The following is a 15,007-nucleotide window of genomic DNA, read 5'->3' as shown; positions in this document are numbered from 1 at the left end:
CCCGCTCCCGTGTTTGGCCTGGCAGCTGAAATTGACGGCGTGGTGAGCAGTCTCGGCGCGAACGACACGCGCGGCGTTGTGGTCGAGATGGAGTATCGGCGCAAATCGGGACGGGGCGTGAGGGAGTGGTTTTTTCTTCCATCGACATCGTCAGGATTATCCGTAGCGTCCGAGGTATCAGCGAGTAAGAAGTCTCTTATGGGCATGGGCAAGGAGAGGGTGATTCTACTGGAGGATCATCCACTTTATCGAACTCCTGCCGAGGACGAAAAGGAGGTAGAGCAGGGGATGGATACGACTTTTAATTTAGGATTAACGGAGAAGCAGCGAAGGGACCGAGAGGGCGTGGTTCTGCCGTACTTCGATGCGCAGAAAGATGAGGGCGTGGGGGAAGGAGGGCGAATCTTGTATGACATGGGAAGTGAGGATGATTTCGACGAAGAGGAGGATGAGATTTGAGAGGTAAGCGCGAGAGGGCTGGCTTAGAGTTCTGAAAGATAGCGCTCACCAAATGCAGACTAAAAACTCAAGGACATATCGAATCCATTGTGATCTGTTCATTGTGGCCGCGAGGAGTTGAATTCTAATTTGCCTGATCCCAGCAGTCTGGATCTCTTGGCTCAAAACCATAGCAGGAAAACGGATACCTCCATTTCGACGATCAGACCTTCTCGTTGTGCTCTGTCCGTGCGGTTGAAGGCGTGCCCTCCCCGGAGCCATCGCTAATTGTATCCTTCACGCCGTCTTGTTTTCCCACCTTCGAAGCTCTCCATGATCTTTCATCACGAATGTTGCGATCTATATACCCTTCCGGAACCCACTTGCTGCTCTTCCGTGGCATCAACGATGTGTCGGAGTACATCGCATCAACGTTCTCCAGGGAGAGTGATTTTGTTTCAAAGAGGAAAAAGTATACCAGTAGTGCACCGGCAAGATTGGTTCCAAAGAAAACGAAGCCGAAGGCGTAGCTGATCCCCCTGTTTGCGAATGGAGTGAGGAATGCGATCATGAAGTTGCCTGCGACCTGTCAGCCTATCGTGATTCCGTGAGCATTTCCTTTGCGGAGCCCTTACCTAGCCAATTACCAGCAGTTGCCAAACTAGCTTGCTTTGCCCTAGTACGTAGAGGGAATGTCTCTCCGATAACAACCCACGCGAATGGCCCCCTACACTCTCTTAGTTTAATCATGTCGCCTCGGACGGAGCACTTACCAGGTCATTGCAAACGATGCAATGAACATACAAGCCGCAACAATCATGACTACGCCCGAACTCTGGAACTCCGTAGGTGGTCGAGCGACACCAACAGCAGCGAAGATGAGCAGCCACGCTGCCTGCCACAATGCTCCATAGAAGAGTGGTGTTCGACGACCAAGGCGTTCCACAATGTACAATCCAGGGAAAGTCATGATAACGTTGACGGCACCAAGGATGAGCTGCGTCATGATAGGATCTTGGATACCGGCTGATCTAAATATGGTCGCTCCGTAGTAGACTTTTCGAGATCAGTGGGAATTCTATACGTTTAGGGTGAGGTGCGAGAGTTGGTTGACTTACAGAAGTAGTTCACGCCCGTCCATTGCTGAAGAAAATGGATAGCAAGGCCCAGGAATGTTCTATACACCAGACGTGGGATCTGGGAGGGCTGTCCAGTGAAGCACTCGAGCCAAGTACCTTCTCCTGCTTTGTTTTGCTCCACGATCGAGGTCGTCATTTCATTGTAGTCACTCTCCACGAGCATATTGTGTGGGTCATCCTTCAGACCCCGGAGACGCGCCAGCGCCATACGCGATTCTTCCCAACGACCACGTCCAGCTAGCCATCTCGGACTTTCAGGCGAGAATAGAATTCCGATTCCAAGAGGGAGCGAAAAACCGATACCAAGACCAATGACGATTCGCCAGGACGCAGAGTCGTCTTGGAAAGTTCGGACGCCGTAATTGATCGCGTTCGCCACCAGGATACCAATCGTAATCATGAGCTGGTATGATGCCACAACAGCTCCACGAATCTCGCGAGGGCAGCACTCGCTTTGGAACATCGGGACACCAACACTCATATTGCCTACCCCAAGACCAGCAACAAAACGGCCAACCGTCATATGGACCCAGGAATTCATGGCAGTGATCTGAATGACGTTTCCAACGATGAATATCACGACTCCAAAGCTCAAGCTCCGACGACGACCCCACCAGTCGGCCGTGTAGGCGCCAGAAAGAGCGCCGATGAGAGTACCGATACTCATCAGTGAGACCAGAAGAGAAGAGATGATGGTGTCGAATGCAACTGTGCCGTCAGGTTGCCGCTGTCCAAAACGTGCGATAAAGTCTCTGAAGAGCAGCATTGCAGAGATTTGGCCCTATGTATGTCAGAATGCTCCTTCCAGTATGGAGATATACAGTGACAGTGCGTGAGCCTGGTGGTCTTTCTAGCAGTTCCCTTCTGCTACAGTGCCACCAGACTGACGTCCAAGCACTGTATGTACATACAGTATCATAGCCGAACAGGAATCCCCCAATGGACGTAATGACACCCAACATGATCGCTTCAATGCCACAGTCGGCCCCATTGACGCGGACAGATCTATCGATCAGGATCAGAATTATTCAAATGTTCGCTCAGGTCATGCCGCCACTGCTTCACGTACACTTTGCCCAGACCCATAGCAGAGGTAGAAAAGACGACGCAAGGTCGATTGAGGTGCGGACACTTGCGATAATGTTTGATAGGGGTCAGCAACAGTACTTCGAGTGCCGCGTAGGACCTAAGTTAGAGATACAGAGACAGATTGATTCGAGGAGATTCGCTAGGACTGTGAGATGATAGGTATGAAGAGAGAATGCCACGATGCCCGGAAATGTGGAAGTTATATGATGTTCGGCTAGTTCCTTCCCCAGGTTCTGCTCTACGACGGCCAAGTCGTCGTGCGTCACAACCCAAGCCGCTCGCATTGGCAGCGTATCTTGGGCACTTGGCTTTTCCACAGCACTTCCATCTGCGCCTGCAAAGTTTTTATCGCCAATATCACAGGGCGGAGTGCACGGCGTCATCTCGATGGGTCTAGCGCCGTCGTTGCTGTGAAGTGGCCGTGGCGTTTCAGAATGCGGAGAAGTCTTTGGACGGTGGACGCGGCCACAGGTCGTACCAAGACGAAGACTACAAGTCGTGACACGCCTTGGGCCGAGATTTTGAGCGATCAGTACGTCGTACATATCTTACTCGACCGAAATTTCAAGAACAAATTCCCTTTCTGTATTACTAGGGGCTTCTCAGATGCAAGTACGACGTTGCTCACTGTCGTCGATGCTGCGGATCGCGAACTACTCGGCAGATAGTGGTCGTTTCAACATGTTCAAGCCAATACGACTGCAGATGGCTATCGGATACGGAAAGACTAAGATTCAAAGGGGTGACGTTACTGGAGATGCAAGATGTTCATCCAGATCTGTCAACTTTGAGTTATTGCAGCAAAGTGGTTTCGCGATGCCGTTGAACCAGTAGACCACTGCTGCCTAAGGTGTCAAGGCAACAAATCCAACGGTATCCTTTCAGACAGTCGATACCAGTCGGATTGATCATCGAATATTTGACAACTATACTGAGACTGAGCAGACAGAGTTCTGGATTTGACTCGGTGTCTAACGTCCCCGTGATTACGCGACGCAGTTCTGGTCAGCAACTCGAGTGCATTCGCAACATGTCCTCCTTTCGCAGACTATGATTCATTGTTTAGACAAACAATCACATGCGTTACTGAACTTTGATTAGGCTCTTCCAGCGTATGGGAGCTTGTGCTCTCGTATCTACACTCTTTTTCTGCTCTTCTGTTCACCATTCTCTTCCATCTTATACAGTCTATTATTCGTTCTAGGTGTTGAACTCTCGCTCATCACACCTTCTTATCATAGCTCCTCGCCGTCTCCTCTACTCATTCTACCGTTATCTCCTTAACATCCGTATGTCGGGCTGTTACATATGGCTGTTGCCTGCCATTGGGTGACAGACATAGCTGACGGCAAAGGCGAGACTGTCTCTGCTCACTGTTTCCCTGGACAGCGGACAGACTCCCGCTGTGTTTCCCTATTGTCACAGATCCAATTCATTCATTCCTACTGTTGAAGTACTTGACGAACTGATTGGGTCAAATGCCGGTGGATCGTATTGTGTGGCGGTGGAATGATTCTTGGTAAAACGCAGAAACGGACCAAAAGGCCAGAAAGAACATGCCGAGCACAAAGTCACACGTTCATACTCTCATAGGTTTCCTCCAAGCACCCAACCAGATGAAAAAAGGTGTAGAGTCTGTGACCTAGAATATAAATTGTCCAGAAGCCCGATTAGGACTGACGACCTCAAGGCCTGGGGACGCACGGGCCGTGCTTTGTTATCACTGTTCACAAGAGAACATTCACCGACTGCTTTACCATACGCCAAGGCATCGAGTACCATGCCCAAAGCAACATTTTCAATATTACATCGGTAGTCCCGTATTTTACAGGACTAGTCGGTACGCATCCGACTCTCTTATCCCACTTTCCGTCAACCCGAATTCCTGAACCTTTCCGTATTCTCTTCACCTCACACGTCCCACCACGATCGTCAGCCCCTTTCTCTTGCTATTCATCCATCATGCCTTGTGTATGTCATTCCAAGAAGGACCAGAACGGTTGCTACGAAGGGTGGTCACTCTGTGCTGGGGAGGCTCTCACTATTAAGTCCTGTGAACTACATTGTGGCTTCGAGGTGTGTCTGAAGGGTCCACCGAAGAAACACAAGTTCGGCACGCCTCTGAAACTTCGCCGCCATGTCGCCAACGTACATGGGTTGGATCTTAACAGCATCGGAGTGAGACTGGATGAAGATTCTATTGATGCAGACACAGGTGAAAAGTATAATCTCCAATGCTACCTTATCGTTTGTTTGGAAGAATTCCTGACATTGTGCAGAGTCAGTTTCCGTGATGCGAAGGCATCCTTTGCGTCATCCAGGAAGGCGCGTCAAAAGCGTCGAATCCAGAGAGCCGCTTCACGTAGGTTGGGCCGACACCTGGATGGAACCAATAATCCTCTTGCCCTGCTGGAATTTCAGAAGCTGGAAAGTCATGAGAGCTTTGTACCAGGCAAATGCCAAGCACTTGACGACGTGTTCTGGACTATGGAGGCAGAAAGGAAGAGAAAGATCATTGACCGAAGGCAGAACAAGGCAGCTGCGAGAGCTAGAAGTCGAGGTGTCTTACCTAAACGTGTTCCATGTCATGGTCCAAGAAAGACTGGAGCCAACACCATCAAGCTAACTCGACCTCCTCCTCCGAGCACACCAAATGATATAGCAGGGCTGTTCGAAGGTCTTACTGTTCACGACAACAAGCCTAATCGAGGCAAATACGAACCAGGCAGCAAATTTCTGAAGCAAAAGAGGGTTAGGGCGAAACGCATGACAAGATCTGAAAGGCAGGAGGCTGCGAACCTTGTGAGAGATATGAAGACCCTCAACATGGGGAATTCGACTGGGATGAAGACGGAACACATCACTGAGCACCAATCCTCTCTTCCTATGATTCTCGAGTAGAAGACAACTTGAGGGAGTCACTCGGGATGTGTGGGTAATGAATGTAAGGGGTAGTAGAGCTGTTCACAGCGTACTAAGCACCACACCGTGTTGAACTGTGTGTCTGACTGTAAAAGCAAAAGCAAATGGAATGAAATCTGGTGAACTCATCTTGTATGTTTCTATACATCTGTCTCAACTCCTCATGCCGCTTTTCCCACGTCAAGACGCCATGTCAAGCACTGTTGATAGTACCACAACTCGTTGTTTGTACTAAAAATTCAGGTCCATAATTAAACTCCAGAGAACTCGAAGACAGACAATCGATAGTCACATAATACCACATGGTGATGATATTCTCTATATGATAACATGAGGCTGTATATACGGATCAACGACTTTGTCTCAATTCTATGCCCCTCATCAGGTACACATACCCCTCCAGCTAATCGACATTTTAGAAGTGAACACAGTTGTGTCCTTATCAACCACCCTCCAACGCGTATCCCACAAAAAGCGTATGTCTTTGCAAATACAGTCGATACTTGCCTTCTTACATACCTCAAGTTCATCCCGCCAAATCCCACCAGATCCCATCTTCAACATTCCCCAAAACTCATCACATCAACCGAAATGCCCTGCAACTGCCACCCAACCACTCCTCTCGGCTTCTCCACCTGGCCGCCCCCTAAGAACACCTTCATCACACTCACCACCTGCGAGCATATATGCCCCGCTCCCTCCTGCGCCGACAAGACCTTCGCCGGCGCTTCCGAGCTCAACACCCACCTAGAGACCGACCCAGATCACGCCGCCCTCCTCGAGAGCCTGGGCTGCATCATCGACAGTTGCGCGCTCGATCTCGCGACCGGAAAACTGTGAGCGTATCATCGCATCGTGAATTTGTGTCCCGGTATGGAATAAGTGTTAACTAACGCGATGTGCTATCCAGGGTTCGGCTTGATAGTGCGGCGTGTCAGCCGATGAGCAAGAAGAAGAAGAGAATGCGGGAGGCGAGGGAGCAGATGAAGATTCTGGAGCATAGATATGTGGTTGATGAAGCGCGGAAGAAGAGGGTGCTGGAGGGCGTGAAGGAGTTTCAGGATGCGGTTGCTGAGTTAGCTTTGGAACGCTGATATGTGGGTAGATGGAGCAATATGAAGTGGATTTCTCTGTTGAGTATAGATGCTGTGTGAGTGCCTGTTGTGATCCTTCTTCGGGAGCTACGTCAGTGAGATGGGGCTTTGCTCATCCATCAGACATGAACTCCGTTTCGTCGACTGAAGGAGGTGAATTATTGAATCCCCTTGAACAATGGCGAGATTGTTTTGTCCCTGAATAGTGGAAGTCTAGGTCCAGCTGAAAAAGAAGCGATTCCTAATTGCTAACGGTAAAAGATTTACGCTGTAAGTCTGGGGAATATCAGGTTCTATACAATGTGTGAATTATTCGCGCTTTAGGTACTTGAAGCTAAAGAAGAATCACTTTTATGTGATAGTTGATCATTGATATGCATCCTAATACACCGTACTGTTGTATCACAGTCTTCCTAGAAAACGTTGATCGTCTAATAAGACATGCCCGCAGCCGAGTCAGAAAGCTATGCTAGCTATATAGAGTGCCATCAATTGAAGTTACACAGTGGTTGAGACCACGTGAGTTCGTAGGCAGGAGGGGGAATTAAGGTCAACATCTGTAAGAAGTGTTGAATTCGATGACATAGTGACACAATGGCGTTGTATGAATGCGAAATCGAATCGTCATTCTCTCCGTTGTAACACAATGTTCGTCTACGGCGCAGCACATCTCCATAAATTCTTCCTTGCCACCGCATATAAATACAACAACCTCATTTGAGGTCACTCGCGTGAGGTCTGAAGGTCAGAGATGGTCAAGATGTCCAACACCGGCGCGTTTCTGACACAACTGACATTCCGAAGTGTTTCCATCGTATCTCTCGAGCGCCACTTTTCAAGGAGTCACTGCTGCGCCGCAAACCTGTAGAGCTAGACTTTGATCTACTTCAGTTTGCCTCGGAGGAAATGTTGGAAAAGAAGACACGCCGAATGAGAAACCTTGGTCACAGATGTCGAGGAATACTCTGTCTGTGACAGACGGGCCCAGGAGTCGCAATTATCAATGAAGTACTCAATGACACCACTGACGGGTAGATGGAGATATGTGATCTTGATACTGACGAGGCAGCGGAGAAGAAAATCATCCCCGCGAGCAGAACGAAAGGAGAAAAATTAGTTGTGAACTTGTGATAGGGGAAATAATGGAAATACAAGGCACCGATACTGCAGGACACCCTTTGCAGAAAAATCGAGCTACACGGGGATGGGGAAAGGGGCAAGACTAGAATTGATACACAGACCTTATCGCTAGATTTCTTCTGTTCAAGAGGTCTCCATACTGGCTACTGGATATTGTCGAACAATTGGTGTCGCATAGCGACATGCGAGCGACTCGATCTTAATCAGATCTCAACGACGTCCAAAGAGTTCTTCGTTAGCCCATTCGCATCTTCCTTATCATGAACCCATTTCGCGGCAAGAGAGTATCAGAATCCTACTCGAGCCGCCCAGAAGCATAAATCAGGACCCCAGTCTAGTAGCTCCTGGATTTTTCATCTCTGTTTTCCTCGAGTGAATAGCTAAGTGGATGACGCATTCTATATGGTCGGGTATTTTTCAGAATGAAGGCGTACTATACAGCCCAAGTGGCGCTGTCCAAGTCCAATCAGCCGAGTCAACAACATTTGCATGCACATTCTTACACAAGCTCAACCATTTGTAAAAGTTCTTCGTATCTTGAATACCGACATCACCGGCATAATTCCTACCAGACCTCTACAACTAACATGAACGGCATCAAGTCGAATCACCAAGAGGATCCTCTTCCAGACCACGACTTCCATTCTGTTTGGGGCTGCTCCTATTCCGCACGCAGTACATTACACGACCCAGCCATTCGAAAGCTTTGGGAGCAATATCTTGTCTCTCCTGTTTCCGTAGATCGACAGTATCACGTCCTTCTAGGATCATACACGAATCTGTTTGCCGACTTCTTTGGCGGCTACTATCCGATCTCGTTGCACGCCCATGCCACCGATGCTCTTCTTCCTACGACCATCGCCAGTCTCGTTCTCAATACTGTCGCCACTAGTCCGTTGATTCTGAATAGCGAAGAGCTAAGACCGAAGGCGAACGAGGAACCCGAGGAAACTGGCTCACGGATACGGGATTTCTCACTTGAATTGCTTGGCTGGACGGAAGCTCACGTGCAAAAGCCGACGTTTGTCGCCATTGAGGGCATCTATGGCGCTGGATTTGGACCGTTGGCGCACACGTCGAAGGAATGGGAGGTTCAAGCTATCGCCTCTGGACCACCACCTATTGTTGTGAATCTCAAGACGAGGCCGTCATTTTCAGAGATCGATACTCAATTCGCGGCCGCGAAAGCTCAAGGTGCTATCGCAGTCGTCTTCGACATGGTCTCTACAGAAGATGGAAGCGTACTGTCTGTTGAACAGTATGCGCAGCTGAAACTTGCGGCTCAGCGTAACAGATTGTTGATTATCGTGGACGAGACGATGACTGCCATCCGCTGTGGCGCGCCATTTGCATTTCAACGCCCAGAATACAACACAAACATTAAAGTCAAGCACAGCACGAACGGAGTCAATGGAAACAGCACCAATGGCGCCAATTCTACCATTCCAATTCAACCAGATCTTGTCATATTCGGGAAAGGTCTTGGAATCTCAGGCGTTGCAATCGGCTTCTCAGGCCCTATCACACACGCTTTTACCTACATTGAACGCGCGGATATACTACAATCCATCCTCTACTGGCGCGCACTGGTCTCGCGTCCCATCCGTACACCTGTCCTCATAGAAGCGCTTGGCACGCTGACCACAGCTCGCAAGGAGTGCTGGCCTGCCCGAAGTGAGACCATTGGAGCAACGATACGAGGCATTCTGCATGATCTCGAGCCCTCTACTCGTGAGCCAGACGCTGTGCGTGGCTTGGGTGCCATGATTGCACTTGATCGCGAGATTGCCATGCGACTGCGCGTGCAGAGTGCAATTCGCCGGAGGAGTCCGTGGGTGAGATGGCTGCCGAAGCTGGATGCAGGGAATACGGACAGGGAGCTGTTGATGCAATGTGTATTCGGAAAAGAGAGCAGGGAGCAAAGAAATGTGCTGAGCGTGGATGCGGCGGATATGGGGACTATGCCACTGTGGTGCTTTGTGTGTGGTATTCAGGCAACAGAAGAGGCATGGTGTCGAGAATGCTTCCTGGGTATATGCGGGAATGAGGTCTGTTTGGACGCATTTGGGCATCACACATGTATTGCTGCCTAGGTTCTTGTGGTGAGATACCAGGGTCGTTGGCTAGGTTATGCTACATCATCAGCTGTAAACATGTGTCTTGCCTTGGTTTCCAGGGATGCCTTGCTCTGAAATCTTGAATGCAGTGAGCATTACCCAAAGAGACCGCATGAAGCTTCATGTGCACTAATCAGGCATTGTGGAGAGGGAGGTTAGAGCTGCATGCATGGGTCAAGAAGTTTTCAGCTCCTTACATCATCAGAATGGCGTTTTTCAGGCTGGCTGCACGCTAGGGGCTGGCTCCAGCCAACAAATCACAAAAGTGGACGATATACTCCACAATAAGATGTGTACTAAAACGACTGGTTTGTTGCGCCAACAATATGGAACCATTTGTTGGGCCATGTCAAAGCGTCACAGTCAGTCTCCTGGCTAACCCGTGTTCGTTTGATTGACGAGTGGGTGAGGAGTGCATTCGGGTATCGGTGTGATGCAGGCTGCATGATCGTGATTCCGCGGACTGGGAACAACTGCAGACGGCCGATCCGAACTGCAACGGACATACTATGGTCATTGGAGCGGTCTCTATCGGAGATGCACTTCCTCTGGCTATATCTGGCATGTCTGAACTGTGAGAGATGTGTCAAGTCGACAAGAACGACGTTGGAAGAGAGTTCGAGGACGACAAGGATGCAGGTATGATGTGTCCGTATCTGGACGTCCTAGCCGAAGTGCTGAGCACGGCTGTTGTAACACCATACCCGATCGGGACAAGATATCAGATCTCGGCTTGCACATGTGGCGGGCTGGAGCTGGTACGCACTAACGGGATAGAAGGGAACGGATGTCCCGCCATCTTAATACACTAAACGATCTAAAGGGCTCAGAATAGCCAATCATTTACTCACGATTCTCCACAGTGCATAGGGGGAGAATCAGTGGTTCCCAGGATCCGGGACACACCCCAACCATTCTCATGGCAGTTGACACTGAAGCAGATGTTGGCTAGGCGGCTGTAGAGTACATGTTGGAATGTCCCGCAGACAGGTCTAGCAGAATACCATTCGAAGCCTCAAGGATCGCTTGACAGTATGGCAAACCCTATCGACACGGACCATTCTTCCAGTCGACACGATCGGTCGACTTGTCTGTTTCCTTCGTCCAGCACGGATGAGGCAGCAGAGGGAAGGAGATGGATCGAATCTGAATTGATAAGTGCTGGAGACTCAATAGCAACAGATGTCACGAGTCGTGCTATAGCAGCAACAATCCAGGCGGCCTGGGCTTTGACATTACAATGCTTCATTGTTGCTGATGTGCTTTGTTTTGGTTACAGTGGCCCGTCTGGTGCCAGTGCCGACGCTGCAGACAAGCATGATGCTGGCACCTTCGCAACTTTGTATGTCATGAAACTAGATCGCAGCGAACCTGTGCGGTCCTTCATACAGAGGCTTCAACAAACTCATCAGTCGTCCCTTACGACGACTGGTCCAGCTGGCTTTGAGATCACTCTTGTCGAAGCAGACACAGATCAGCATAAATCCAATACAGCCATCTCTTTCAATGTAGGCGAAGAGGAGGTCAGGAATGGTACAGCAACACGATTTGCGCACCAAGAGGTGAGATTGAATCAAGACGGAACTGTAAGTTGAACTAACGAAGTTCAGATTGACCTGAGTGTCATCATAACCAAGTTGCCGGACAATGGCTTGAGAGTTCAGCTCGACTATAAGCTATCTCACACCGACGAGGGTATGGCCGCAAGTGTCCTACGCACTTTTCAGCATATCTTCAACCAGATACTGACTGCTCCTGCGACGCTTCTGATTCATAACGTCAACCTTTGCCCGTCCTGGGACCGACAACACATCCAGAAGTTCACAAGCAATGTTTCTCCTGTCAAGCGCGAATGTCTCCATGACTTGATCGTCGATACATGTAAACAGCGACCAGACCAAATCGCAATTCGTTCATGGGATGGAGACATGACATACGGAGAGCTCGATGATCTTTCCTCGAGACTTGCTTCTCACCTTGTTCAACTTGGTGTCCGTCCCGAGACGTTTGTTCTTAGCTGTTTCGAGAAGTCGACGTGGGCTATTGTTGCTCGACTTGCTATATTGAGAGCTGGCGGGGCGTACATCTCCATCCATGCGAGCAATCCTCCCATATACCTCGAATCAGTCATCAATCGCACCAAGACTTCGATCCTTCTCACCGACTCGCACTTTGTAAACCAATTCCGCAACACGGTACCTACGGTAGTCGAACTGTCTCCTGAATGGCTTCGAAGTTTACCAGCTACCACCAAATTTCCAATCTGCCCGGACATCCAGCCCGACAACGCCTGTCTCGTGCTTTTCACGTCCGGCAGCACCGGCACTCCCAAAGGCATCGTTCAGATCCATTCCTCATACGTTACCGCCATCCAGGACTACTCCCGTAACCTCAAGCTCGGCGCCCACACGCGCTTCCTGCAATTCGACGACTACGCCTTTGACATCTCCAATCTTGAGTTTCTTGTCCCTCTTATCATCGGCGGCACCGCCTGCGTCCCGGCGCCGATGCGCACCGTCGAAGACCTCGCCAGTCAAATCCGCATCCTCGACGCTAACACAATCTTCCTCACCCCGACCGTCGCCATCCGCCTGAACCCCTCCGACGTGCCCGGCCTCAAACTCATGTGCGTCGGCGGCGAGCCGCTCCCCAAAGACCTCGTCCGCAAATGGGCCTCGCACGACACCCATCTCGTCAACCAGTACGGCATGGGCGAAGTCGCCATCTGCTGCGCCTACAACGACGCAATTGCCCCCAACACCGGCGCCGTCATCGGCCGGCCCTCCTGCGGCGCAATCTGGCTCGTCGACCCGGCCTCTCCGGAATCCCTCCTCCCCATCGGCGCTGTTGGAGAACTTATCATCGAAGGCCCGCATCTCTCCCGCGGCTACATCGACACCACCGCTCTCCACCGCTCTGAAGCGGGCTTCCTCAAACTCGTTCCAGCGTGGCGGCGCGACATTCACCCGCACCGCGCTCCCGCCCGCATGTACCGCAGCGGCGACCTCGGCCGCCTCGCCGCTGACGGCCGCATCACATATCTCGGTCGCAAAGACACGATACTTAAAATCGACGGCTGCCGCGTCGACGCGCTCGAAGTTGAACACCAAGCGCGCCAATTTCTCGGAGCGGCGGATGCCGTTGTGGTTGATTTGCTCGGCATCATCAACGGCAAGGCCGACCCCTCACTGACGGCGTTCTTGTATCTCGACGCACATCCAGCAAGCTGCGCACCGGTGCCGCGTGCTGCGCCGCTGTTAGCGGATGCATTGGAGGATGCCGGCGTGCGAGCGAAAGTCGAGGAGATGCAGCGCGGGATTGCGGCGGCGTTGCCGAGATATATGGTGCCGACGACGTGGGTGCTGATGAGTTGGGTGCCGCGCACGGCGAGTAAGAAGATTGATCGGAAGCGCATTCATGTCTTGGGACAGGGATTCTATGCCGGCGTGTTGGAGGAGCGGACGAAGGATATTGAGTATAGTCAGCGGATGCGGGTGTTGCCTATGTAAGAGTTTAGCTGTATGGGCGGGAAGAGAGAGGAGAAGTGTATTAGCAAAAAGCTTTGTTATGTAGGCAGGGATATATACATGCCAGTATAATATAGTATTGTCTCATCACCCTTCGCCGCTCCTCATCCAACCCTCCTCCCATCCCTCTTCCAAACCTCCCCATCCTTCATCACAAACGCCACCCTCCTTAACGCACTCGCATCCTCTCTAACATCCCCTTCGAGTCCAACAATATCCGCCGCCCATCCCTCCTGCAACACTCCAAACCGCCGTCCGCACCACTCGCCGCCACACGCCTCCCATCCGCGCACCGTCGCCGCAGCAAGCACATCAGCAAGCGGCACCCCGGCACCAAGCAGAAGCTCCAATTCACGCACATTCTGTCCATGGGGCACCGGTCCGGTATCTCCGCCACACGCAATCTTCACGCCGTCTTTCCACGCCGCATACGTATGCGCATACATGCGTGGCAGCACGTCCGCCGGCACTTCATACTCCATAACGCTCAGCGTCGGCACAAAGATACAGCCGGCTTTTCTCATCGCGGAGATCGCCTCCGCGCTGGGTTCCTGTCCGTGTTCGATCGTATCGACGCCCGCGCGCGCCGCGCGGATGACCGCTTTAGGCGAGCTGGCATGCGCGGCCACCGGGCAGTGCGCGGCGTGCGCTTCGTCAACCACGGCGGCCATCTCTTCAGCAGTGAACAGCGTGATGTGTTGCGGGACATCGCCCCAAAGCGGGGGGAAGCGCATGGGCAGGGCGCCGGGAAATGAAGGCTCTGGATAGCGGCCGGCGCGCGATTCTTGGTCAGCGTAGATCTTGATGATGTCTGCGCCTGCGCCTAGGCGGCGGCGGACTGCGGCACGAAGAGCGGAGGTGCCGTCTGCTTCGTCGGCGAGGCGGGGGACGTGGAGGGTTGGGTTTTCGTTTGCGATGGTGTAGCTAGATGAGGTGGTGATGGGATCTGTAGCGATGAAGAGCCGGGGGCCCGGTGTGATGCCGCGGTTGATAGCGTCGCGGAGGGAGATGTCGGCGGTGGCCATGCCTTCGGTGCCCAGGTCGCGGTATGTGGTGAAGCCGGCGTCGAGCGCGGCGCGTGCGTGGTTTGAGGCGCGGAGGATGCGCTCGACCGGGGATTCGTGGAGCATTTGATGAGTGGCCGAGACTTCGGAGTAGGCATGCAGGAAGATGTGAGTGTGGGCGTCGACCAGGCCGGGAAGAATTGTTAGGTGGGTGAGGTCGATGTCGGAAGGGGGGAGAGGGTCTGGAGCGGAAGCGGAGGCACGGGAGTATGTTTTAAGAATCAAGCCGGAGGTGCGCGATATGACGAGGGATATGTTTTGAAGAAACATCCTGTATGGAGACGAGAACAAAAGAGCCGTGTGGATTGTGAAGGACTCGTCCTCATATATTGACAAGCTGTTAGGGGAAGCCATGATGCATGGAACATGCGACCGGTTTTGGACGGAGAGAGTTCAACTGGGCATGAAGGAAAGAAAGTTTCCTTGGACAAAAGAACAAACATATTTAGCGAAGCTGAGGCCGCTTACGTCATCCTG

The 15,007-nt window shown here is 51.6% G+C and overlaps 6 protein-coding genes across 6 annotated transcripts; 4 read left to right on the top strand and 2 right to left on the bottom strand.

Moving 5' to 3' along the window:
• Nucleotides 1-312: 312 nt before the first annotated feature.
• On the bottom strand, nucleotides 313-2,663 carry EJ05DRAFT_494026 (general substrate transporter; the record flags this gene model as incomplete). The annotated part of the gene is made up of 7 exons (XM_033746160.1): nucleotides 313-477; nucleotides 758-1,017; nucleotides 1,074-1,165; nucleotides 1,212-1,494; nucleotides 1,557-2,358; nucleotides 2,489-2,582; nucleotides 2,647-2,663. 7 exons carry the CDS (start codon nucleotides 2,661-2,663, stop codon nucleotides 313-315), a joined length of 1,713 nt encoding a protein of 570 aa, XP_033598023.1.
• Nucleotides 2,664-4,628: 1,965 nt separating this feature from the next.
• On the top strand, nucleotides 4,629-5,567 carry EJ05DRAFT_503028 (uncharacterized protein; the record flags this gene model as incomplete). The annotated part of the gene is made up of 2 exons (XM_033747355.1): nucleotides 4,629-4,888; nucleotides 4,946-5,567. 2 exons carry the CDS (start codon nucleotides 4,629-4,631, stop codon nucleotides 5,565-5,567), a joined length of 882 nt encoding a protein of 293 aa, XP_033598022.1.
• A 612-nt stretch (nucleotides 5,568-6,179) lies between these two features.
• Nucleotides 6,180-6,682, top strand: EJ05DRAFT_488314 (uncharacterized protein; the record flags this gene model as incomplete). Its single annotated transcript, XM_033745699.1, has 2 exons — nucleotides 6,180-6,424; nucleotides 6,499-6,682. 2 exons carry the CDS (start codon nucleotides 6,180-6,182, stop codon nucleotides 6,680-6,682), a joined length of 429 nt encoding a protein of 142 aa, XP_033598021.1.
• A 1,634-nt stretch (nucleotides 6,683-8,316) lies between these two features.
• EJ05DRAFT_478545 (uncharacterized protein) lies at nucleotides 8,317-10,038 on the top strand. Its single transcript, XM_033744481.1, has one exon. It carries the CDS (start codon nucleotides 8,410-8,412, stop codon nucleotides 9,913-9,915), a length of 1,506 nt encoding a protein of 501 aa, XP_033598020.1. The 5' UTR covers nucleotides 8,317-8,409; the 3' UTR covers nucleotides 9,916-10,038.
• Nucleotides 10,039-10,535: 497 nt separating this feature from the next.
• On the top strand, nucleotides 10,536-13,558 carry EJ05DRAFT_513060 (acetyl-CoA synthetase-like protein). Its single transcript, XM_033748393.1, has 2 exons — nucleotides 10,536-11,501; nucleotides 11,550-13,558. Exons 1-2 carry the CDS (start codon nucleotides 10,974-10,976, stop codon nucleotides 13,446-13,448), a joined length of 2,427 nt encoding a protein of 808 aa, XP_033598019.1. The 5' UTR covers nucleotides 10,536-10,973; the 3' UTR covers nucleotides 13,449-13,558.
• Nucleotides 13,559-13,570: 12 nt separating this feature from the next.
• EJ05DRAFT_540268 (isoaspartyl dipeptidase-like protein) lies at nucleotides 13,571-14,977 on the bottom strand (the record flags this gene model as incomplete). Its single annotated transcript, XM_033749588.1, has 1 exon — nucleotides 13,571-14,977. The coding sequence occupies exon 1, from the start codon at nucleotides 14,882-14,884 to the stop codon at nucleotides 13,571-13,573; it is 1,314 nt and encodes a 437-aa protein (XP_033598018.1). The 5' UTR covers nucleotides 14,885-14,977.
• Between the last annotated feature and the right edge of the window lie 30 nt (nucleotides 14,978-15,007).

This window comes from Pseudovirgaria hyperparasitica (assembly GCF_010093815.1).
Source record: "Pseudovirgaria hyperparasitica strain CBS 121739 unplaced genomic scaffold EJ05scaffold_13, whole genome shotgun sequence".
In the NCBI taxonomy this organism is placed as follows: domain Eukaryota; kingdom Fungi; phylum Ascomycota; class Dothideomycetes; order Acrospermales; family Acrospermaceae; genus Pseudovirgaria; species Pseudovirgaria hyperparasitica.
The sequence above is the reverse complement of the archived record's forward strand: the minus strand, read 5'-3'. Positions and strand labels throughout refer to the sequence as shown.

Excerpts from the sequence above, each read along its gene's own strand:
- EJ05DRAFT_478545 (XM_033744481.1), top strand. The coding sequence starts at position 8,410 with ATGAACGGCATCAAGTCGAATCACCAAGAGGATCCTCTTCCAGACCAC.
- EJ05DRAFT_513060 (XM_033748393.1), top strand. The coding sequence starts at position 10,974 with ATGGCAAACCCTATCGACACGGACCATTCTTCCAGTCGACACGATCGG. Across the intron at positions 11,502-11,549 it reads CACGATTTGCGCACCAAGAG|ATTGACCTGAGTGTCATCAT; the intron begins GTGAGATTGAAT and ends AACGAAGTTCAG.